The sequence below is a fragment of the Chrysemys picta genome, chromosome 5, assembly GCF_011386835.1.
Source record: "Chrysemys picta bellii isolate R12L10 chromosome 5, ASM1138683v2, whole genome shotgun sequence".
In the NCBI taxonomy this organism is placed as follows: Eukaryota; Metazoa; Chordata; order Testudines; family Emydidae; genus Chrysemys; species Chrysemys picta.
Genome location: NC_088795.1, coordinates 33,877,210 through 33,903,592, shown reverse-complemented (window position 1 = coordinate 33,903,592; position 26,383 = coordinate 33,877,210). Strand labels below are relative to the sequence as shown.

At 38.3% G+C, this 26,383-nt stretch overlaps 1 protein-coding gene across 1 annotated transcript in view; it reads left to right on the top strand.

The window, feature by feature from the left end:
* Positions 1 to 26,383, top strand: part of COL25A1 (collagen type XXV alpha 1 chain) — a 203,092-nt gene that overhangs the window by 118,978 nt on the left and 57,731 nt on the right. The window contains exons 11-16 of the mRNA XM_065596206.1: positions 1,014 to 1,067; positions 2,732 to 2,758; positions 4,924 to 4,968; positions 10,610 to 10,642; positions 10,804 to 10,839; positions 16,550 to 16,594. Of these exons, the coding sequence (XP_065452278.1) occupies positions 1,014 to 1,067; positions 2,732 to 2,758; positions 4,924 to 4,968; positions 10,610 to 10,642; positions 10,804 to 10,839; positions 16,550 to 16,594 (240 nt within the window). The remainder of the gene's footprint in view (positions 1 to 1,013; positions 1,068 to 2,731; positions 2,759 to 4,923; positions 4,969 to 10,609; positions 10,643 to 10,803; positions 10,840 to 16,549; positions 16,595 to 26,383) is intronic.

Sequence of the window (26,383 nt, the reverse complement as noted above, 5' to 3'; positions counted from 1 at the left end):
ACAGTCGAGTGAAGGTAAGCTGTGCTATGCATGCATGTGGTTAAAGGTTATCTGAGGAACAAGTATACCTTATTAGGTGATTGAATGAGGCAGGGTTCTGTAGGAGCCATTATTAGCTTGACCAGCACCACTAACTTCCTTAATAATTGGTAGACCTCTCCATCACATTTATTTTATAAAAAAAATTAAATTTAAATAGGGTCTTTATTTACCTACCATAGGGGGGAAAACTTGGGAAATTCATAAAGTGGGGAAAAAATTGTTTAAAAAAACAATTAAAGTTTGTAGATGACAACATTCTTACCTATCACTTCAGACATTTCCTTGCTTTTAAGTGGTTGGGTTTCATAACCTTACACTGCTACACAATAAACAAACACTATTGAGCATTAGCTAATTACAGTTATCCCAACCTGGGCATCTTTGAATGGGCATCTCCTGCTTCTCCATCCTCAGTTCCAGGGCATGAGAGTTGGGCAAACAAGTCCATATTCAAAAATAAAAAGAACACCCTACTTTCCAAAACCACTCAGATTTCTAGAATTGGACCTTTTTGAAAGCTAAGATTTGTTGTCATGGGTTTTCACGTGTCTCTGCCCATCTGTCTTCCAGAATTTTTTTTTTTAAAAGGCCGTTATTGTGCTATTTCCAGGGCAAAGAAAAGGAGGACATGTTAACAATCTTCTTAGAAAGATGTATGAGGATAATGGCCAATTTTGCTGACTCAAGGACCCTGATTCTCCTTTCAGGATAATTTGACACCATTGTAACTCCACTGACTTTGGTGGAGTTATTCCTGATTTATACAGGAGTAAATGATATCATCATCAGCCCCAAGAGGTTTGATAAGCTGTATATAAGCATCCCAACTTTTGGGATTTTATCCAAAATGAACCCTTTTTGAGGTTTCTCCATCACTACTACAAACTGAAAAGGAGACATTAGGTGGAATATTGCTGATAATCTTCATCTTCTTTTTCTTTACACCGCCTCTTTATTTGTTGTCATTCTAGGGTGAACCAGGTTTGCCTGGTGCAGTGGGAGAACGCGGAGCACCAGGGCTTAAGGTCAGTGCAGAAAACCAGTTGAAAAATAAAGCACTGTACAGGCGTGTGTATGGATGATAGTGTCATGCTTTTTGATTTGTGTGTCATGACTAGTTTGTAATAGTCTCTGCCTCTCTACAGTGCTAAGTGGTGTAAGAGACTTTAGACATTTCACCATAGAGGGGCGTGTTCTTCTGCTGCACATGCATAATTCAAGTCAACATTAGTGACGAGTGTACTTACACTGCAAGGCAAATATGATGCAAGCGTTTGGGAATTTGGAAACTTGTTTACATGGTGTTGTTTATGCTCCTCATAATGCGTTTCAGACCCCTTTTCAAGAACTACTGCGGTCAATTCTTTGAATGTCAGAGTTAAATCTTGAGGTCTGATCCTGCTTCTTTGGAAGTTAACAGCAAACTTCAGTGGGAGAAGGTTTGAGTTAGAGTGACCAGACACCAAGTGTGAAAAATCGGGACAGGGGGTGGGGGTAATAGGCACCTATATAAGTTAAAGTCCCAAATATCAGGACTGTCCCTATAAAATCGGGACATCTGATCACCCTAGTTTCAGTCCATAGTTATGGCAAAAAGAAAATGTTGCCTTCCATTTATTTGTTTTGATAATTGTTATTCTTTACTTGATTCCGAACAGATGAAATTGAACACACAAAACTTGATAACTTTGTTTGAATAAAAGTCAGACACATCCAAAATGCTTTGATTGTTGGGCCTCGCAGAAAAGATAATACCAATTTCTAATCCCATCAGCTGTGTCTGTGTGTCTGTGAGGGCACATATGCCTCTCAGCTGATTTTACAGATCATATTGCTATTGACAGCTAGCCAGGACAGTCTTTAAAATGTACTGACTTGCCCCTTGTCCATCAGGAAAGAAAACAAGCCATTTAGGGGCATACCCTTTTCTTGTTTTATATGCAGTGAATGCAAAGTGATTGCAGTTATTGCTTAATTCATATTCACAGCAGTATTCTTTGAGTTGCCAAGCAACCATCCACCATCAAAAAGGGTGTGGATAAGCTAGAATGGTCAAAAATACAGAGATGAGTTGCCAGGACCAGATTCAGTGTACGAAAGGGGATTTGCCATTGTACTGGCTTCTCAAACAAAATGTAATTAAAAAGTAATGGCTAAAACTGTCTTTTTTAATATAGAATTCTGGGAGAATTTTTTGCTCTCTACCAGATTATGAATCTAGACAAGATATTTAAGGGGTTTCCATTTCTCATTAAGTGTCCTCCAAACTCCTCTCCAAACCTTAGGACCGCCCTCTTTTTCATTTTCTTCTCTCCCTGAGTCCATCCAGAATAAGGTGGGCTTGGCACATCTCCCCCTGGTTCCTTTTGGTCCTGATGGGTAGCTTCACAGAGCCATGAAGTTGTTCCTTGCCTCCCTTAATCCCAGAGTGAAAAACCAAAATGAGCCTTCCACACAACTGACCAGCCTTTTTCACTGTGTGTAAAGTATTGGTGCAGCCCATCAGATTTTAGTATTGAATCCTTTCTGACATGGCTTCTTCTATTGAATAATCTGTAATATTAAATGAAAAACAGCTGCTCCACAGTGTCTTGCGTTAAATATATTATCTAATGTCTCTTCTGTTGAGTTATCTAATGACACCATCTTAATAACATCAAGATTTCTTTGTTCCTACTCTTTTGATCAGGGTGACCCTGGAGAACGAGGAGAAAAGGTGAGGTATATTTCACTTTCCCTATGTTTATCTTGTTTTGAAGAATTGGGAATGCACAGGCAGCAGTGAGGACTGATCTGTTAAAAAAACAACCTGCTGTGTTAAAAATTATTAACTAGAATTCAGTCGCTGAATTGACAAAACTGTGAACCCTGTTGGGGAACCCTTTATTTGGGCTAAGTAGCACTTACTCATGCAAGCAATTCATTGACTTAGTGAAACTACTCATGTTAGTACTGTATGTGCTCACTAATATGTGTTAGGGCTGCACAGGTGGGCTCTGATACTATAGAATTTTTTAAAAAAACGTTCCTGCTATGAATAAACAGAAAAGCAAACTGGTTTACATTACTTGGTGTTGGTGTTGTGGGTGTCTGTGGGCAGTAGTTTCTTAGAAAGGCAGTCCGATAGCACAGTGATATCTCATTTTATTCATGTTGAGTTCTCTGTTGCAGCCCAGCTCTACTTGAAGAAGGGTGAGAGAATCTGGCCCATCCATCTCAGACTTTAGTCTGCATGAAAAAGGGCAGGAACACAAATGCTCTACTTGTTCTCACTTGCATTGGTATCAGTGAGGAACAACTCCATAGAAATCAATGGAGTTACACCAGTATGATATCACAGATCAGAATCATCCCCACCATACTATAACTATGGGTCTGATTCTGTCCTATCAGAGCAGAATTCTAACAGAACTAATCATATGAGAAAGTGCTACTCACCGTCAGTAAGGCTTATAGAACCAAGCCTCCTTTTACTGCTCCTGAAGCAGCGCAATAGATTGAAAACAATGGGGCTAGTCAAGGAGTAAATTTCTCTGGCTACATGCCATCCAGCACTCAGGACAATCCTGAAATGCACCTTATACTGGGGCCAGGAGGGAAATGGCATAGAGAATCATCCCCAACTAGCTACATAAGCAGGTGGGGTGGGAGGCCAGGATTGGGCCATATCATTTTAAAAAGTTTTATTTTTTTTTTTGCAACTTTTTTAATGATCCTAGTCAGGAAAATTTCCAAAATGGTTTCCAAAGCAATGAGAATTCCTTAACAAATATTTTATAAATGACAGCCACCCATTACTTGTATAAGAATTCCTTGTGTTTGACATGGGTTCACTGGTACACTCTTTGGTCCATTTGTAGATCATATTTATCAACAAATTTTAGTTGATGAAAAAATATTAAAAAAAAAAACCCCTCTCTTGTTCCTTTCAAGAACTCAGAAACCTGCAAAAGCCTTTGGGCCTGATTCTCCTTTACATTAAGGCCCTTTTACGCTTCTCTGGAAGTGGGTGAGTTGTTGTAAATTAGGATTCCGCCCTTTCTGTACAGGTGAAGCTTTTAAAATATTTCCTTTAAAAAGCTATCAACAATTTTTAAATAGGGATGTTTTCTCCCAGGCAATGACAAGAGTGTTACTTCAACATTACCTCTTTGAATAATGTTTAGCATTTACATGGAGACATGAATGGTTTTGGTAGCTTATTCTATGTTTTAGTTAAGTTTTGCTAGCTTCACACTGATTTGTGGGGAAATACTTGAAATTCAAAGAGCATATCCTGAATCGCTTCAGAATCACAATAAAAATATATTGGAAGCCAGTAATGACCAACTCTGTTTGATCAGATGTGTCTATTAATGTCTTTGTGGTGAAAAATATTTACTGGCTATTCCTAATGCTGAATCATCATAAAATCATTCCTTTGTCACTGAACCAGAATGAACTGGGGATGTCTGTAGTCTAAATTGACAAAAGGATGAAATGACATGACAGTTTGTATTTTCTCAAGGAACTGTGAAGAGGTTTATAACTTTGAAATATCTTTCCTATCAGTGATCAAATATAAGAGTTGTGTAAGTTATATTTCAGACTGCAAATCCAAATGAAATATATCAAATCATGTTTTTCTCCTCCTGTGGATTTAAGTTGAATCAAGGCTCTGAGTTCATGTTGTAAATGTTTTATTACATTTATTTGAGAGACAATGTGGTAAGGTATAAATTATTTATTAATTTGGTCATTTCTTATAGACTCTGGCTAGTGAATTAAAACTGTAATAGTGTTTGCAAATTGCAAATTTTTCTGGATACTTTGTGAATGCATGAGAATTATTTTAAAAATTGCAAAACTCAGTACTGGAAATATATATTTTTTTAATTTTAGGGTGATGCTGGAGAAAACGGATCCAAAGGTGACATGGGTGAAAAGGTACATCTGTTAATGAGTAGAGATTTAAGGCCATAAAATCTAACCAGAAAATGAAAGGGGGATGGTACCAAAAGGAAAATATACAAAGAGACTTTTTAAAAGGTTTAATGGTCTGACTCATTCTCACAAACAGCAGAAATTCATCAGTTCTAATTAATTACAGAGGGTCTGCTTATGCTACGGTAGTTAAAACATGAGGCCTGACAGTGCATCTTTTATAAACCTCTAAATATGCATCACACAGAAGCTTGGGTCACAAGCTATCAGATATTCTTGTTATGTCTGTTTGGTAAATGATGCAAGTTTTGAGTATTAAGGCCAAAGGCGTTGCTGCGTTCAGCAATGCAATGCCTAATTGGTGTAAGAACATAAATCTTATTTTCAAAAGGCATTAAGACACTTAGGAACCAAAATCGTATCAACAGTCAATAATAATTAGGCAGCAACATCTAAATACCTTTAAAAATCTGGGTCCAAAATTCTAGCTGCAGCGTACCGCCTGAGTACTCAGGATGTGCACTGGGGAGTTCCTCTGAGACTAAGAGGGAAGAATTCTACAACCAGGACATGGAGCAGCAGCTAGGTCTCCCTATGGATGGTACTTCAGTCCCCACCTCCCTCCCACAACATGCCTCTTTACATTCCAGGTAGATCCACTTAATCACACTGCTAGAGAGCTGAAGCTAAGGGAGATCTGCCAAGGCACAGCACCCCCATACAGAGACCCAGTGTCTCCAATAGATCCCTGAGATTAGTAAGGATCTCAGGAGATCTGGGGGTTCTGAGAGGACCAACCCTTTCCTTTTTCAGGGTGAGGAATGCTGCCCCCTGACTGGATAGGAAAAGAAAATTCTGTAAGGGGAAACTGATCCCCTTTTACATTCTTTTCCAAAGGAAGGGCCAAGGCAATGTGGCATGCAGTGTTGGAAACATAATCCAAGTGGCTGACCAAAACCCCCAAAAGTTTGGAAATTCAGAGTGGAAGTTAAAAGTTATGTTTCAGATCTTTGTCATTTCACACCAACTAAAGATCTGGCTTCCATGCCTTTATGTCAGCTCCGTCTCCTCAGGTACCATATTTTAGAAGTCTCCAAAGAATAGGTGATTTTATATATCATGTGCACTCTGACTAAGAAAGGGGAAGTTGAGATTGTTACCATTGACAGATTTTATGGTTTAAGAGGAATGGGAAAAATAGAGAATCATACCTGCAGGTAATGGATTCAAATCCAGTCCATATCTCTAGCACAGTTGCCAACTTTCACAAGGTAAATAAGCACCCTGACCTCCACAATAAGCCAAAAATCAAGCTAATCCATTTCAAAACAAGCCAGTCCCTAGAACCCCAACACTTTATGTGATTATATCCCCCCAGCGTGCAGTCTGGGACTGTGGTGGGCCCGCTGTGCACCCCTGACTCTCTCCTCCCCTTGCCTCTGCTTGCCCCTTGCCCCTGCTTTATGGGAGCAGATAAAAAAAAAGAAACTACAAACTAAAAACTAGCCAACAAGCATCTCACAAGCCAATTAAGCCAAAAACAAGCCCAGTTTCTGCATTTTTTTAACACGGTTGGCATGTCTGGTCTCTAGTGGCCAGAAATCATTACTATCTGTCTTTGGATATTTAGATTATTATTCTTTACTCAAAAATATATGCAGTTTGATTTCATAACTATTTTCCTGAGAGACCTAGTTGCGTGTCTAGAGACATTTTTTATGTCCTGAGAATATCATGCTTAGACAAATCATTGGAACAGTAGATCAGATAAATAGGTCATGTATATGTTCAGGAAACAATATTAAGGTCCAGCAGCAGATAAAATAGAAGTTCAGAATCTCTCCTGGGAGCCCTATGAAGCTTCAGTAATTTTTCTTCAATTGTGTCTGCTACTGAAGTACTTGGCATGCATCCTAGTGAAAACACGTGTTCTAAAAAAATCTCTTCCTCTTTCCGTTGGGAATTTATCCTTCCAAAGCCAGACACTGTGTGTGTTTCTTTGTGGACCTCAAATGGTTTGGTATTCTAGTTGGGAATAACTTTTAGAAAAGATTGGTCAGCAGATGGGCTTTTGGATGTTCATCTGAAAAACTAACTGAATTCACTGAACCTCTGAAACATATAATGCTCCCACCACTTCCAAGTTCCATGTAATTGTCTGGAGTCCTGGGGTGAAATAGGGATGGATAGATAGTGTTTGTACAGGTCTCATTACTTTCTCGGCATCAGGCTAGTCGCTACATGATAGATCTCCTGGTTTGGCATAGTTACCTTTAATCGGTTTCCTTCTCGCTTTTCCAACAAAAAGATCTGCCACTCAGAATTAAAAGGGAGTTGGTCTTCCCATGGATCTGTGAATGTATAGGAGAAGGCCACAGAACTTCTCTGATTATGTCCTGCAGAGTGACTCTGCAATGGAGGTCTGATTGGTAAGAAGCTTAGGAGAATATATTTTTGCTGTGGAGGTTTAGGAGTGAGTAAGCCTTGAAGTCAGAGTAATTACTCTACATTTACACCAATGTAGTTAGGAGCAGTGCTTCTGTGGCCAGTGCTCCAGTGACCTGCACTATCCATGACAGTCATCATACTTATATCAGAGATGAATTTAGCCCAGTGGTTGTTAATCGTGTTGGTTGCAGAGGAAAAAAATCATGACGACTGCTGCCCCCTAACAGGAACAGCCAACAGTAGCATACTCACCAAATAGCTCTTGTTTTCCTTCCCTTTCTTGATCCATCGGTCACTTCTCCCCATCAATGGCAGGATCGTCTTCAGGAGACAGGCGGGAGCTCTGTGGCTTTCTCTTCCAACATAGTTTCAGGATCTTTGGGTAGTGCCATGAGAAGCCTTTCACACACTCCTCTAGCCATTTGTGGGGGTATGGGAAATCCTCTCCTTTTCCCCCTGCCCTGATAGAAGCACTTGGCACTGTGTTCCAGCAAATCTCTCTACTGTCCTTGCTGCTGCACCATTAATATTGGGTGTTGGTCAAAGTTATCCATGCTCTTTCTAATCCCGGATGCACCATGTGCTTCAGAAGGCTCGGAACATGGGATATTTGGATGACTCTTGGGCTTCTGAAATATGTGATGCACACTAGGACATCACCTGGGCAAAGCATTGAAGCAGTACTTGAGCTGAAGAGCTGCAGCGAGGCTTACAGACTTACTGAGACTCATTTTTCAAGCTAGTGTGGGGAGGGATTTTTGAGCCTGAGGAAAGAGGGAATCATGGAAGTTTTGGATGTGCTGAAATGATTTATCAAGACTAATCTGAACCAAAAATAAGGTTCAGAGATGAAATAAGGTTAGAGCCAGTTTACCCAGTCCTCTCCCTTTGTTCACACCTCCATACAGTAAACCTCCATAAATTATGTCTGAATGAACAATACATAAACCATTGCAGTAAATAAAAAAATAACAATAATAATAATAATGAGCAGTTATATAGTACACCTTTACCCCAATATAACGTGACCCGATATAACTCGAATTCAGATATAACGTGGTAAAGCAGTGCTCTGGGGGGGTGGGGCTGCATGCTCCGGCGGATCAAAGCAAGTTCGATATAACACAGTTTCACCTATAATGCGGTAAGATTTTTTGGCTCCCGAGGACAGCGTTATATTGGGGTAGAGGTGTATCTTCATCCAAAGATCTCAAACATTAAGACTCACAATATTCCTGTGACATGGGTAAGTATTATTTATCCCCATTTTATATACGGGGATACTGAGACAGAGAGGTGAAGAGATAACAATTTCAAATAACAGTGCCTAAAGTTAGGAACACACGCCCATATTTATGCACCTAAATGAAAGTAGTGTCATTTTCACAGATGACGCACATCTGCAGCTCCCATTGATCTTAATACATAAACATGGACTTAGGTGCGTATATTTAGACATCCAAGTTTGACAGTGTTGGCATCAGTGAGTTCTTAGGTCACATACAGAGTCAGTGGCAGACTTGGGAATGGAACCCACTCATTAGTCCTTGCTTCTATTCTCCTGCTCTAGCCATTGGCCTGTCAAGCAGCCAAAATCCCTTGAAGTACTTTTCCATTTGTGTTTTCTCCTGCTGAAATTCTTTCATTTCCAATCCAGTTGACTCAGTGAGGGACTGAGAACATGCTCTAGCTATATAGTTTTTACTTTTATCCTGTATTAGTTTTCATTCTTGAATGAAAGTGGATTATAAACACTTTGTGTCTTATCTGTGCTATTTCCAATGTTATCCCTTAAAATGTTTAACTTGTGACTGTCTCTCAGCAGTTGCTTTGCCACTTTATAGCTATTAAAAAGTCCTTGAGATTTCACAGTTGTACGTGCTGTGAGGGACAACAGCAATATCACTCATACATGTCTATCAAAATGAGACAGCTCAGGTTTCCAGACATGAATCAGCCTTTCAGAAAATGGCCTTTTGTTTTCTCTTTGCCCTCTGAAGAGAGAGCTACAATAACTATGAAAAGGAAACCAGGCTTTTAAAATATAAATCACCACAGCTCTTCATTCAGCTTTACTGAACCACAGGACAGCTAATCAAAAACTAGTGTTTTTATACTAGTAGTTTAAATTTTATTGTTTTATATAGTGCAAGACTATAATAATAATCCTTAGCATTTATACTGTGTTTAATATCTTCAAAGTATGTTACATGTATTAGCTATTTTACTCAGTATGTGCATCAGTAGCATGCTGCTTTGAGACACAAAGTAAACTTATTGCACAATGATCTTAATTTTCATAATCAATCATAATTCATAATAATAATAAGGAAACTGTCCAAATACAGGTGCTATAGACAATTTCTATACTTTGTACAGGTTTGACCTATTTACATGAATAAGTTGACTAGCAAAACTTTTTAGTTGAGAAATAGCATTTAATAATTTAGCTTACTCCACTTTCCTTTGGCATTCCATTCAAGACAAGGTGAAGCGAAATGAAAATACAAGAATTTTCAGAAGTCTACGAAGGCTATAAACATAGAGCAAAGAACTGAGAACCAGAAGCGCTCTGCCTTAGCCACTGACTGATTCTGTGACCTTGGGCAAGTCACCTCCTATCAAACCCAGTCAACTCAGCTGAAAGCTGAGCAAAACACAGGAGAACCTCTTTGCAAGTTAGTTGCTTCATCAGAACTGACCTTTTTACAGCTAAATTACAGCTCCTCAGACATTCTGTTACTACAACATTTACCTGCGTTAAAGCACCAAGATAAAAACAGTGACCATCTATGGAAAAGAGATGGATACTCTGACAAGGTTTGATTAAGATAAACTAATGGGTCACTGGGTTCTTTGAGGTTGAATGTCATTAACACAAAAGCTTTGTCAATTAAGGCCTGACACTTGCCATCTGTAGATATGGACCAAAGGGATCAGTGATGCCCTTTGATATGGCAAATAATTTTGAATGTGTCTTTGAATGCAGAATTGTTTCTCTTTGAATAATACTGACATATTGTCAATGGTCAAATTGGTATGCAGTGTCACAAGACATATTTAAGCTTGCTACAGTAATTGAGAGGTACTTTGAGAAGGTTCCAGGATAATCATGCTTGTGTTTGCTTTATCAGTTTCCTGAAAATATATGTACATAATAAGTGTAATCATTGTTTCCTTGTGAATTTTATATCAGGGTGATCCTGGATCTTCTGCTGCAGGAATTAAGGTAATGTCATGTTTATAGTGGTCATTTTTTGCGGAATCCCTGTCACTTTATGCCACAAATCATTTTATTACTCTTTTCTCCTCTTTTCTAACCCTGATTTTTTTTCACTTTCTCTGATCTTGTGGTTGTTTATTTGTTTGTTTATTTAATGTTTCAATTAGGGAGAACCTGGAGAATCTGGTCGGCCAGGACAAAAGGTAATACACGATAGCATTCAGTCCCTTTTTTCCTCACGATTAGACTTGCCATCAAATCTTGTTTATGCAAAATATTAGTACTGGAGCTTCCCTCTTGCACATAAATTGCTTGTTTGGCAATAGCAATGATTGCAAGATAGTGCAATTTAACTGATTGCTCAAGGTCTGTACACATTTTGTTTATGCTCATTTTGAGTTTTGAAAAAAGCTATAATAAGAATGACACTGGCTAGAGTGAAAAGTGAAAATTAGAATAACCCACCCAGTCTTAGAACTACAGGGCACTTTTTTCCACATTGAAAGTTTGCACTATCTCAGCTGCCTGAAACTAACAAAGAATGGCTCTGGTGTTTGAATGTTGACAACTCACCCTTGCATGTTTGACTAAATATTGACCTGCAGATTATAGTATGTTATTACACCTCGTTAAGATGAAATAAATATTGACTCTAGGGCTGGATGTTCTCTCTCACTTGTGCTGGTAGTGAGGAGCTAAACTGGTGGAAGCGGACACAAGCATTGAAAAGTTAGGATCAAGTAGCTCCACTATGTGCTACCCCCCCACACACACACCCCTCCAGAGAAGCCTTTCCACTGGACACTGTGCAGCCAGAGCTTCCTTGGTTGGGAGGAGATGTAGCAGGGGAGCAGCTGCTCAATATGGCATGCTGCCCTCTTGGCCTAGGAAATTGCCAATAGGAAGTCAATGGTGCACCAAGCAGCATTGCCTGCCTCCTCCGTGTCTTTGACCCTTTTTCAGAGGATAGAATAGGATGCAGGCACAGATGGGCAAGCTAGTGACTGTGTGCCTCCTCAAGGAGCCTGAAGGTGCTGGCGCAACACCAAGGAGAGGTTGGATTTTAAAGCTACAATCCTGGGATGTGTGGGGTAGCAGTTTTGCTTCCCTCTGGAGTCTACAGGGTTTCCTGGGAACAACCCTTCACCATCTCCCACCTCTTGTAAAGTCAGAAACCTTTCCCCTATCCCAACAGGAGAACTGGAAATTTATTCCGTAAGGTACACTTTGGAGATTTTCCAGTACTCAGGTTAGGGGAGAAGTAAAATCATATACTGTATGTAGGGAATATCAGGCCAGGTATATTCTAAAACTCAGTTCCTTTTTATGGCCATATGGAACTCTGAGAAACCATTTTTTTAAAATCAGTAAAAGAAAAAATTGCAGCTGAGTTTCTCTACTTGGCAGATTTTAATCATAATGATTTGTAACAGACTGTATATGACTATTATGATATGCAAATTAAATTTGTTAGTAAAGCTCAGTTTCAAGTAGGAAAGCCAGTGAAAGCAGTTTTAACTAGCTAACCTCTGGAATCATTGTGCATCATGTACTGTATGTTCTACTTGGATAATAAACTACATAATGTACTTTAAATGGTTAGTTTCGTACTCTCATTTGCTGTCTGCCAGGCAGGGAACAACTAGCAGTGATTTATTAGCAAGCTATTGATCTCACTGCCCAATACAATCAGGTTTGATATAATAGATGTAATATAGATAAATAACCAGTAGCCGTGAACTCCACATTCATTTAGAGTTTTATAAGATGATGAGTTTGTGTTTGTGTGATTGCATATGATGTAATAGAAAGAAAGTGCCAGGCTTTTGTCTCAAACATTTACATTGCCCAGGATATTTTGAATACTCATTCGCTCTCTGCATTTTATAGTTCTCTTTTTTTAAACTTACGAATGAATTGGAGCATGATCCTTAAAGGTACTGAGGTCTTCAGCACCTTGCTGTACCAGAAGGGATTGTGCACATTTTCTTACACTGCCCTTCCAATGCACCTCAGCCTTGACCTACAATACACCCTCCAGTTTCAGCATCAGGCCACACTTGAGCATATATTGCCAGTCAGACTAAAGTGAGTGATTGTTTTGTGATGTGGTCTAGTGGCTACTTTGAAACCACAGAACGTATTTTACTTGTGATCTACTGTAAATCGTATTTGAACTCAATACTTCAGAGGCAAAGGGCTTGTGGATTTATGCATTGTGCCACCTAGCCCATATGTTTCCCTTCATTATATATGTGTGTGTGTGTGTTTATACACACCCACACACACACACACATCTATATATATATATATGTATATATATTTTTCAAACCTTACAATCTGGAGGCAAAAATATGTTCTCTGCGAGATCACTCTAAATGTAATACTAATAAATGGATGTGAAGATAATACTGTACATAAAAACAGTATCTCACTGAAATAAGATGGGCCAAAGTTTTAATGAGTAGATGCTGAGGTTCATAATTGCTTGTGTTTACATGAACATATCTGTCAACTGAATGTGCAAAACAAACAGGTTATTGCTCATAAAATATCTGTTTGCATGAACAATTAACCAGTTTCTTGCACAAATGCACACATGTGGACTTCTGCTTCTGGTCTTTAAAAATTTTACCCTGTGAGAAAAATTCTTCTTTCTGATCCACAGTAAAGGTTTTTTTATCCACTGCAGTGCAGATCTCTGTTGTGTAGTCTGTAATCCATCCTACATGGAACTCCAACTCACACCAGTCTGAGTTCAATATATAGAACAAGTGCAGAATGTGCAATAGAGGTCTGAACTGCAGTGAATAAAAGACCTGTATTGTGGCTCAGAGGGTAATTTTGCCTTATATATTTACTTCCCAGTGAATAGAGAATATGGGCTAAATCCTATAGTTCTTACTCAGGCAAAACTCCCATTGCAGACAATGTGAGCTTTTCTTGAATAAATAATAAGTATGGAATGAGAGTTTGACCATTCTTATACATACACATACAGATTAATGGATAAATACATATTCATCTATATTTACATATCACTCTTTAAATGAGATTCACTATTTGAGTGTAAATATAACGAAGACACACACAAAAACTAGCAATGAGAAACGTTTATATAGGCATAAACTGTGCAAATGTCAATTTCCCAGACTTTTGTTCTTTCCTCTTATGAGGACACCTTCGGAATGTACATCTGTTTTTACAGCACTCAATGGGAGTTTTCTCTGATTAAATGCCAAGAATTTGAGCTTCCATTAGTATTCACTAGAGTAGATATGTGTGGAGACCCACTGAAGTTCTAGATCTCAATGTAGAATTGGAGCCTTAGTCTTTACTCAAGAAAAACTCCCATTGTGCACCATAAAATAATAAAAAGGACAGAGCGAAGACATCAAGTTTTGGTCCATGTTATGCATTTATTCATGTATTGATTCATATGTGAGGATATTTTTGTGTATGTCTGAATGAAATACGTCTCTGTGTGAATGTATGAAAAAAGGATAGGTGTGCCATATACATTATAGATGTAGCCCACGTATATTATATATGTTCTATAACAACTTATTTGACTGCTTTAGTTTGATAGACTGGAGTTTGTATTCAGCTTTTGTTTGTCCTTGGAGTCATTTAATCTCATAAATCATATCAACCTTATATTTTGAAAAAAAGTTAAAGAATGGAAATACTGTCCATTCAACTTCAATGAACTTCATAATAGAACACTAGTAATTGGAATGTGTTTTTAATCTTGCCTTAAAGAGTACATTTTAATCACTTTAGTTAGTGGGGGAGGGGTAGCTCAGTGGTTTGAGCATTGGCCTGCTAAACCCAGGGTTGTGAGTTCAATCCTTGAGGGGCCATTTAGGGAACTGGGGTAAAAAACTCTCTGCGTTTTGGTCCTGCTTTGAGCAGGGGGTTGGACTAGATGACCTCCTGAGGTCCCCTCCAACCCTGATATTCTATGATTAGATTACTTAGAATTTGAGTTCTCCAAGGCAGGGACTGTCTTTTTGTTATATGTGTGAAGTGCCTAGTACAGTGAGGGCCTGAGCCCTGATTATGGACTGTGCAAGCCATGGCAATACAAATTAAAATAATAATAAAAGATCTATTCATTATAATGATTAAACATTTATATTAGAAGTGAATTTTACTTATTTTAAAACAGGAGAAAAAGTCACATCCACTTCAATGACAGTAATTGACAGATTACAATATTAATATCTTTGTTTCACTAGCATATCTGACTCTTCATGCAAGAAAAAAAAAGATGGAGTAGAACTTTTGGGTTAATACTATATTAAGATTGAATATAATACATCCTGTTCAGAGAATTACTCTTTAGACAGGAGTAATGGCCCAGTTTCTGTTAGACAATGGTAGGCAGTGTATCAACTGCTAATAGAATCTGCTGAAAATGATATCCTGTCCTCCATTTCTTTATTGTATTTCACATTTAAAATTTCCAAAGTGGATTGTCTTTTTCAGTAGCTTCAGTCAGAAAGATTTGTTAAAATTCTGGAATGACTGAAATCTACAAGGAAGCTGGTTTTGGATCCTCCTAAAATGTTTAAGAATTCTTTAGTTTGGCAAATCAATTTTCAAATCAACTATTCTTTTTTTGGTTTTGTTGTGGCAGATTGTAAATTTGCTAGAAGTTCTTCAAGTATGTTTTAATATTATCACCTAAAAATATAGTGCAATTTGTTATGTAAGATGAGGAATTTGTGTGTGCTTGTAATCTCCAGGCACTGGCCCAAACGACAACACTGAGATCTGGATTTCTGTAAAGTTCAGGAATGGATGAATCTAGAGTTTAGTTCAACCATTTATAGACGGAGGGACCAGCTACAAAGTTTGGACCTGATCTTCCCTATAGTTCAGCGATGTTCAGATCCTGGGCTTTGGTTCAGGTCCATCTCTATGATAACCGGAAATCTACTGTCTGTCTAATCGTTTTGTCCTTGAAATCAAAATTATTACATCCATTATATTCCTAAAGCCCTTTGATTTTGATGTTTATCGTTTTCCTTCTCCTACGAGGACATAGTTTCAGCACCATTTCAACTAACATCTTAAGATGATTTTATGTGTGTAAATGTTGTGCTTGTCCTTCTCTCCCATAGAAAAATATCAACTTAATTCCAGAATGAATGTGTTCAGTCTTCAATTCCTGTTACACATTTTCTTCTTGAAAGTAGAGTATTTTGTTCTTTTTTATTGCAGTGCTAAATAATCAGGGTATTTTTTAGAAGAAGTAGTTCTAGTTTATTTGCTTATGGTACTTTGTGGTGTTGTAGATGTGTACGTGTATGTGCATTTACACTGAAATGTGGACAGTGTTGATGGTTCTATAAAAATGATAGTTAATTGTAATTGAGTAATCCCCCTGAAAATGTACAAATTAAATACATTTTTTAGTCACATTTGTAGCTAACCTGGACAGTTACACAGCACCCTATACAGCCAATAACTGAATAGGGGATAGAATTAAATATCTGCAATTGCAGATTCGCAGAATTATTGCAAATGCAGTAAACATCAGTATTCATATTATTTAATTAATACTATTTATTCCCTATCCTTTTGATAAAAATACTGGCCAGAGTTTTCAACCTGTGTGTCTAGTTAAGCTCCTAAATCCACAGGAAATGTTTAGGTCCTTAAATGTAGATTTAGAAGACTAAATTTAGGCATTCAGTTTAAACATTTTAGTTATACTTCTAGGTTAGCAAGCCCTTTAATGTACATTGTGTTGGCCTCAGTATCTGTGATCCCTACAATGAATAGCAATCACATATAGAGTATGTGATCTCCTACTATACCTACTACAGTGTATACCTGGTTGTTTTCTGGATACCACTCATAAATGAATATTGTTCTGTAATGTTATGTGATTTTCCTGTGTAGGGTGAACCAGGTCTTCCTGGGCTTCCTGGACTTCCTGGGATAAAGGTAAATACAACCATAATATCTGTGTAGTGGTACTTACATCTTCCTAAACATTTTTTATTTTAAAATGGATTTTGTTACACGAAGGCATCACACAGAAAATTGATCATCTCTATATGAATGAATGAAAAATATGCCTTACACTTTAATGTGCAGTAAAATGTCACCTTACTTTGGAAAAAAAAACTGAACTACTTTAAAAATGACTTTTTTTACATTTTTATTTATTTCAGGAAGCTTGTCATCAATGTTTGGTTTGCAGTTTAATGAGTATTTGCCAGTAACAATAGTCAACAGAACCTGCAAAGCTAACAGCCAGAGAACTGTCTTCATTATTCACAAATTGTGGAGAACCAGCTATGAGAAAAATGGTCTCTGCTCTCATTGCTTATTAGTAATTTCCACTGACAAGTCAAAATATTTGAATAAGAAGACTTTATCCAATATTACCATTAAGCAGTCAGACAATCTGTGGACCAATAACTGGTTTATCTGCTGACTTCCAGTCTGCCTGTTATCTTTAGGCAAATTATTATAAAAGACATGCAGTCAGTTCAGCCCTGGCATAAATGTTGCATTGGGAGTTGCTGCCAGTTATACTGGAACTCAGTTTGATTCATACTGTATTATACTATAAAAAGTGAGCAGAGTTAAATGTTATGAATGAGAGCTGACTGGGTGGACTGCTTCTCTTTCATGGCAGAGGTTATTCTTTCAGACAATGAAACCTCTTAGAATTTCCTTATATTCCATTTTCAGCATGGGCCTGTGAACAGCTGATGTAGAGCTTTTATTGTCTCCCCACTGAATCCAGGGGATGAAATCCTGCCTCCATCAAAGTAAAAACTCCCTTTGACTTCAGTGGGACCAGGCTTTCCTTCAAAGTGTATAACATTTGCAGTAGCTTTCTCAGTGACAGTTGTCAAGTGCCACAAGGTTTTAATTTAGTGTCCATTTTTCATTTGTGGAAAATTATAAGAGGAGTTGATTGGGCATTTTACACATGCAAGAGCATGTGTGCTTATTTTAAAATGTGGACTTATGTATCTTAATACTGAAAGGTGCAGGACCTGGAGATAGAAATTATGTTAGGTCCTGTCTGTTCTGTAAGAAAGAACCATGGTTTAACTGTGTTGTGAAAGATCATGTTGCAAATGGATCCTTCAGAATGGTTAAATTTATAGTGTAGATGGGACCTTTATATATGTGAAGAAACACTTGTAGTCATTATCTCTATCTACTTTGGAAAGTCAGTATAGAAATAACATTTGTTTTGTAGTATGTTCATAGTATAGTTAAGTTGGAGGCCACTTCCAGCAGATTAAGATCAATTATCAAAGTTGGTTTTGGCACTGGAAAACCTGAGATTATGAGGCAACCAAGCTAGAAGATCTTGTTACAGTAACATCTTCTGGAGGCTAGCAGAACAATCCCTTTTGAGATAGTTCCCATTGCAACATATACATTTTAATGAGGAGAAAGATGAAGCTCTTTGGAAAAAATCAGTGTCTCATCTCCTAGTACAGATTCAGTTCCTAGAAAGGAATTTTCTTTTTTTCTAGATTTCTTAAGGGGACCGTCCACAATAATGAATTCTCTTTTGAGCACCCTTTGACTCGTGGTTTTTGATACTATTCTATGACAAAAAGAAACAGGAGTACTTGTGGCACCTTAGAGACTAACACATTTATTTGGGCATAAGCTTTCGTGGGCTAAAACCCACTTCATCGGATGCATGCAGTGGAAAATACAATAGGAAGATATATATACACAGAGAACATGAAAAAATGGGTGTTGTCATACCAACTATAACGAGACTAATCAATTAAGGAGACTATTATCAGCAGGAGAAAAAAAACACAAGTACTCCTCATTCTTTTTGCTGATACAGACTAACACGGCTACCACTTTGTTTGCTATGACAGGTGATCTGCAAAGATTCCAGTGACTGTTGCTGACAGCTGGACCCGAAAAAATCTAAAACTAATTTAAACATGTCTCTTTGGGCATGTCTAGTTGAACATTTAGTTTGCGGCAAGCTGGGGTGTGAATCTACAATGCTGCAGCCTGCCGTGCACTAACTGTCTGTGTGGACCTGCTGCACCACACTAAAAATTCCCTAGTGCACTTTGCATACTGCTGTTTCAAACCTATGAGAAAGCAGTCACCTTCAGGCTTTATTTGTGCTTTTGTCTCTTCACATACTATCATTTTGGACATGGGGGGAGCACAAAGAGGGGGGTAGATAGGTCCACTTGAGAGACAAAAGATTAATGATGTGAGAAATGGATGGAGCATGAAGTTCTGGATATTGTGGAATAGATATTTTCCAGCATTAAGCCTCTGGGGTGATGCTGGAATAACGCAGGGTTCAGTGTAGAATTCACACCTGCCACATGAGAAGCCCAGGTTCAGTTCCCAGCCAGTTCGGTACTGAACTCTAGGTGTTCAGATACTATGGTATAAGGATCTATATAGAAGAGAACAGGGCCCTAGTGGTGAAAAGCCTGCCTGGATGTGTGCGGCATTGTCTGAGATGCCTTCGAATGTTATTTCACTGGGGAGCCTGCAGACAGCCATTGCCACCTCAATGGTGGGCAGCACTGGTAGGACAGGTACTGGCATTGTATCTAAAATGCACAGATTCTTATGGAGCATTGGATGCCATTTAAAGTGCATTGACCAAACCCTCAAGGGAGCATGGCACTATGTAACCTATCAGTGGAAAACTGAATCCAGAAGAGAGGATCAAGAGAACATTAAGTGGTAGGAAGCAATCTCGGATGAACTAGTCTAGTGAATGAAGAAACAATAAAGGTACATGTACTTTGCCTTTGATCAAATTTACAGTAACATGGCCTACATCAGTGTACATTATGGAGAAGGATGCAGATGACTGAGGAGCATGTTGGCAGTTTTACTGTGTTCCAGATCCCCTTGGAATTGGCTGGTAGTCTACAAACTGATACACATAAGCTTCTTCAGGGCATATGAGAAGCAGGGCAGGGGAGACTTTCTCTTGTGCCACCAGATTCTGAGAAAACTTCACTTAATGTCTTCCATTCTTGTAACTCTGATGGAGAAGAGAAGTACACAACACCTAGGCAGTCTCCTGTTTTATGGCTGTCATGTGATAAATATGAGGTATAACCTCTTCTGTTCCTTAAATGTGTCATTTCATCTACAAAGTCTTCTCAGCTAATCTCCTCTGAACCTGCCCACTGTGGCAGGCTGTATAATGAAACACAGTATGCAACTGTAAATATCAAGTACACTATTTATGGTACAAGTTTGAAAGCAATCTTTGTGTAAACTTCGTAAACTCAAAGGTCATTTCAATCAGTGAACCATACCTTTCAAGCTGCCTCTTATCTTTCTTGTGCTGGTTGTGGTACATTTGTAAAGGGATCCATTAAGATATTTTGGAAAGAGTAGCCAAAGTCACTTACAACTTTAATAAGTATCAGTCAGTAGAAAAGTTTCAACTTCATAATGTGCAATTATTCAATTAGTTATTTAATGCAGCAATTTAGTATATCTTCCAGATAGCCATTTAGAGGTTGGTTGAACATGATTTCAATCTGAATGAGTGGCAGCTTCTGAAAGGCACATTAGTATCTTGTGTGAATTCAGTAAATGTAATAAAGACGTTCTTAATTATATTCCTCGGCTCATTCACTATATGCATACGGATGTTTTGGGAGTGCTTCCTGATCTTTCATCCCTTTCATTATCAACTGGTGCCACAGAGAGTACAGAACTTCAGTCAGTTATTTCCAAGAATGTGATGAAGCCAGCTGTGACATATTGTAGAAACTTTTCTTGACCACCTGTTGCTGTTTAGGAATGGCTGGAAACTTAATGAGCGTTTGAATGTTTTCCACCATGTCATTCAGGAAAATGAGTAAAGCACCTAAACACAGAATATTGACTCATCTCTGTGACATCTTATGTTAGCCTTTAGTAAGACCCTATTACTGATGCCGAAAGAATGCAGAATACTTTCAGTAAGACAAAAATGTAGTAACTTTGTTTTATCCTACTCTTCAAGAAGTCATAAAAAGTACATACAAAATGGCTCACCTATTGAAATTGGAGGCATTTGCAATTTCATTCATTTGTGATCTCTAGACCTTCTCTCAAGGTATTCTACTGGCCTGGTTAAATTTTGTGGCATTTAATCAATACAGTCATTAAATTTGACATCATCCCAGCTTAACCTCTACCAGAAGATGAGCTGTTTGCAATAGTTGGAGAACAGGCTTTCCATCAACATTAGACCTGATCTGTCTTCTTGTTCCTCTCATTTTATGAGACAAATACTGGGTCAAATCTTGAGGTCCCAGCTGAGTTTTTAATCAGCCCTTATTCAAGCAAACTCTCATTGAAGGGTTTGGCTTCTCTGCCCTACTTGTTTTGTGACAGGGAGAGACCTACATTTAAGAGTTTGCTCTATTCTCAACATTGAGAGAGACTATTGAGTTGCCAAAACTCAGTCACCTACATCTTTCTACAGAGTTGCTTATATAGGCCATGTGAATTAGATCCAAGCCAACATACTCTGTTCCCAGCTCCATGGCATCATTAGAAATTTTGCCTCAGTAAGGACTCAATAAAAACTGGCTAAGGACCTCAGGATCTGTCCCATGTTTGCTTTATCTAAAACAAAGACAATTCCAACCTTCATTTATGTTTTGTATTTGAATTTCATGTTTTTATCTCTTACTATATCCCAGGATCTTGTTCCCTGCTTGCACACTTAGTGGCCTAAGAATCATGTTTGAAATACTTTTCAGAACCAAAGTTTTAAGTTCTGGGAGAGTCAAATAAACTTTGCATCCAATAAAAAGTGACTTCCATGCAGACAAAACTTTAGAAACAAAAGCCAAAATTTTCAAACCTGGGTGCCTAGAGTTAGAATCCTAAATCCCTTATTTAGATGCTATTGAACTGTCTTGCCATGGAGATGCTTACTCTCCATTCTCTTTTCCTTTGGCCTGGTCTGTTTAGTCCTTGCTCTGTTTATTGGCATTAGAGGGGTGACGGGTTTCCAAGGCATGGTAGCTCCTTTGCCTGGTTCTCTGTGGAGAGGAATCCACAAGCCATTCCAGCGTTCTTCAGGTTTCCCTTTCTCTCTTTAAAAAAATTCACAACAGGTCTTACATTTTCCATAGTGTCCCTTATATCTCTGCTCCCATTGCCCCTATGCGTTGCTGCCAAGCGTACAACTCTTATTAGTCCTAGAGACCATCATTCCAAAAAATTCCTTCTTTCAGGGCAGAAATCAGAAAAAACATCAGAGCTGGATCTTAAACCCTTCTAAATAGAGCAGTTCACCTTGTGACTGGCATCTAAATAAAAATCCTTTGATTTTCAGAAGTGCTGAACATCTCACTGAAGTCACTGAAAGCTGAAGAAATTCAACCCCAAACTATCTTTTGTGAACACTTGCACAGCTTCCTAATATGCATGTGCCCACATTTGAAATCCCTGGTGAAAAATGCAGGTTGGTTAACTCCCACCCTTTCCTCATCCAAATAATGATGTCCTGGGGATAGGTTTTCTCTGGGAGCAGAAAAAATAGATAGTGCATGCAGGTCAAATGCTGGAGAGTAGAGTTCAATGAACTGTGTGTCATGATAAAAATGGACAGTGGCAGGAAGTAATATCAGGAGGGTTTATACTGTTTGTTACATTGATTTATAGACCTGCTTTCAAAAGTAGGTACATGGAATTATATGTACACAAAATTACATGTACAAAAATAATTTGCAGTTGTACACCTAATTTGAATATACAGTTACGAGGATTGCAATAGATGCATATATAAGGTAGCTGGATGCACAGAAAGTAGTTACACAACTAACCGTACATTTGCATGCCCACTTATCTAATTTCCTTATGTCATTATGGCAACTGCATAAATTAGGCATGTAATGGCTCATACCTAATTTTGAAAATCAAGCCCAGAATATGAACTCATCATTGACAATGGACTGTGAATAAACGACTAACTGTTGCAGGTGGCAAGAGCATTTACTATGGCATTCCTCAGGATATATGCAATTCTTTGTAATCCATCAGAAACAATATCCTCTGAATCCACAAAAGCCAGGATTTCTTTCCTGGAAAAGACACTAAAGTACTAGAGAAGTGGGAAAAGGGTAAAACATAAGTAACTGAAACACAGGATGTGAATTCTGTTTCCCCAAAAGCTGTTACAGGTTAAAAGATTGATTTGGTAGAGAGAAACTGTTTTACAGTGTCCTTTAATTTGCTTCCTTGTGCTGGATAAAGTCAGTCCAAATTTAGAATCCAGTTGAGAAATCCGAGAGTCCAATTAGCAGACCCAGGTATTCAGAAATCAGGGATTTTATCAGCCATAATGGAGACCTGAAATCAGTAAACTGAAAACACTCTTCTGATGTAATGCCACCATAGAAAATGTTTTCTTGGTTTCAGATAGTCATAAATGAAGTAAAAACAGTTGCAGTTCATTTTTAATATTAGCAACAAAAGCCCCTTAAATTTATCCTCTCATTCTTTTCTTCTAATAATTTAGCAGATCAATCATTGCAAAAGTTGGCTGCCTTTAGGAAAAAACAAGGCTCTTATTACAACAAATGTTTTTACTGTAATCCTCAAAAGCAGGTATCATGCTGACTTGAATTCTAATTAGCCTTTAAGTAAGAAGTATTCTGTATGACTAATGCATGCAGAATCATGACACATTAATCAGAATTATTGCCGATACTTTTAGCACCCTTGCAAATCAGCACATATTTTTCAAGCACCACTGCACTTTTCTTAAAATGAAAATTGGACTCACTAAAAGGCAATAAATGTTGTAGAAAACAGAGTCTGGTTATAAGCTGAAGCTTTGGGTTTTTAGGCAGGTTAAAGAATTATACATTTTGCCTCTAATGAATCATAAAACTGAAGAAACGGTCATAAATACAAAACCAGAGATATTTTTCCAAGTTAAGAAGTTGATTAGGCAACTGGGTTGATCAGAAAGTCAAAATATGGTTTCATGGCTGATGAGGGAGCCAGGGAGCCTGTGCAATGGGGCACCTATGAAGCCAATTCTGAATTAGTATCAAAAATCGAAACAAAGGTCTAAGAAAACATGGAACATTGTTTATGGGGTTTCCCTTTACCCCCTTCATTTCCTGACTGTAAGCCAACTATTGTGGTCCTTCTGAGAACAAAATAGAAACAAAAAGACAGCAGATGCCAGTGTCTGAGAATCAACAGAGGAGGCAGTGGCTCAGATTCAGGCCTGATGTACTTCATTGCTTTCACTGAAGTTGCTTTATTTTGTTCTTTTTAATCTCAATCTGCCTCTAAATCTCTTAATAGCATAAAGGAAGGAATACAGCCCATATTGTTTCTATTTTAAATATGCCTAGGCATGAGTCATGAGGGTCATTTAGGGCTGGCACATCCTTATGTATGATGGGCTAACATATGTATCTGTTAGACTGGATAAAATGAGGACATTTCAGTTTGCACAGTCCATAGCTCTCCCTGCTAATAGGAGCACAAATGGAAGAGGGCACAGTAAAAATGGATTGGACCCTCCTTTGCAGTGGGTTGTCCTGGGACTGGGACTCTGCAGTGTGCGTGGGGGTGGGGGGGGGGGGGTATGTTACTGAGCAAGGGGCCGGTGGATAGTGGAGGATTAGCTATATGCAGCCAACAACAGAGAAGTCAAAGCATATAGCTACAGAGGGAACAATATTAACTTTAAAGAGGGGTTTGCAATAAAGAGCTGTGGTGGTAGAGTGAGTGGTTTGACAAATGGGAAGGACAAGTGCTTGGCAGGTTTGGCTGGAGGTCTGTGAGGCTTAAGCCTCTATTGCTTGGAGATTCCTGGTCTAAATGTCCTTTGCCCTCCCACTTCCATGTAAGTACCATAAATGCTTCAGAGTGAGGAACCTCTGATAACTATAACACAGCTTCACATGGTGTTCTGGGAGAGTCTTTGCCCTAGCAAGATTTTTTTCTATGGCAGGGAGAATTGAGTCCATATTTTTTTATTGCCATACACAGGTATTTCAATAAGAGAATTAAAATACCTTTAAATTCCCCGATAATATAATTTCTGCATCACTGACTGCTGGAGGTCAAAAATAGGCAGTATTGTTGCGGCTGCATTGGTCCCAAGGTATTAGAGAGACAAGGTGGGCGAGGTATTATTGGACCAACTTTTGTTGGCGAGAGAGACAAGCTTTCAAGCTTAAGCGTCTCTCTCACCAACAAAAGGAGGTCAAAGGTGTCAGCAAATTTTTAAAAAGTTGTCAGACTTTTTAGTAAACTCTTTGTTTTAAAAGTTCAGTTTATTTGTGCATACATAGTTCTGAGAAATAAATTGTTATTAAAACAATGATAAAAGCAAAGCCCTAGTTTACAACCAAATGTATACTACTTACCCACAGTTGTTGCAGATATATTTAGTTTGTGTTATTCTAAGCAGCGTAATTATATTATTTTTAATATCCATATGCTAAAATCCTGAAGCAGAGTAGACCTATTTAAAGTGTTAAGTGTTAAATAATTCTGTTGATCTGCATATGAACTGTGAGATGAAGACCCAACCTAAGTCAGTAAGTGGTTAGAAATCTACTGCTAATAAGTTGCAGTGTAAATCCTTCAACAAATTAATGGTGATTAAAATGCCGTTAGCACAACAGGTGGTGTTTTCATCATTGGGGGCTAAAAACAAGGTACAAATTTGCACAGCTATAACAAGGAAGATACCCACAGTAAATGGTGTTGCTTTTACCCTTAGCCTCTCAAATCAAAGCTTGTCTTCACTTCCTCCCATAAAAGTTTTGATAAATGTGAAACAGCCACTGAAGAATTTGTCTAGATAATAATCTTCGTAAAAAAAGTGGACTGTCTTCAAAAAAAGTTTAACATAATTACAAACTTCCCTATTGCTGAATCTGAAAGCCCTTTTAAGTATAAACTATTAGCTAAATATCTATCTAGCTTACATTCTGTTAGATGTCAGACATACCATTTGTTTTAATGGACTAACATTTTTTTCATTTTCATGTCCTGTGTTTACCTGATTAACAGCTAAAATAATACTAACAAGGTTTGCAAAAAGTATCTTTGTAATTTGTCATTTGCCAAGACAGCAACTCTGCATTGCATGAACATGCATAGTAAAAACAAAGAGGCATTGATTATTGTTTCTGGTGGTTTGATGTGATCGCATTTAACCAAGTAACAAGTGTAAACTCCTCAGGCACTATACAGCCTTCACATGGACTCACAGACAGTCCCCTGGGGCACTCTGAACTATCTTGCCACCCAGGTAAGCTTGATGCTGTGATAGATGGTCATTTTACACCAATGATCACAAAATATTCAGGTTACTCACAGTCCCAAAGGACCAGTCACTTACCCCAGGTCAATTTGCACCTTAGATCTCACATCACAGACAACACTTGTAGCCAAACCTCTAGTAAATTAATTAAGGGTTTATTAACTGAGGCCATGTCAGCACTCCCACTTATGTCAGCAAAACATAACACTGCCCTGAGCAACATAAGTTTTGCCGGCATAAGTTGTAGTGTGCACAGCACTGTGTCGGCAGGAGAGCTTCTCCCACTTACATAGCTACCTCTGCTCCGTGTGCGTGGTTTAACTGTGTCGAGGTGAGAGCTCTCTCCCGTCGGCATAGAGCAGCTACACGAGAGATCTTACAGAGGCTCAGCTGCCTCAGTACAGCTGTGCCACTGTAGGTCTGTAGTGTAGACATAGCCGAAGAAAAAGAAA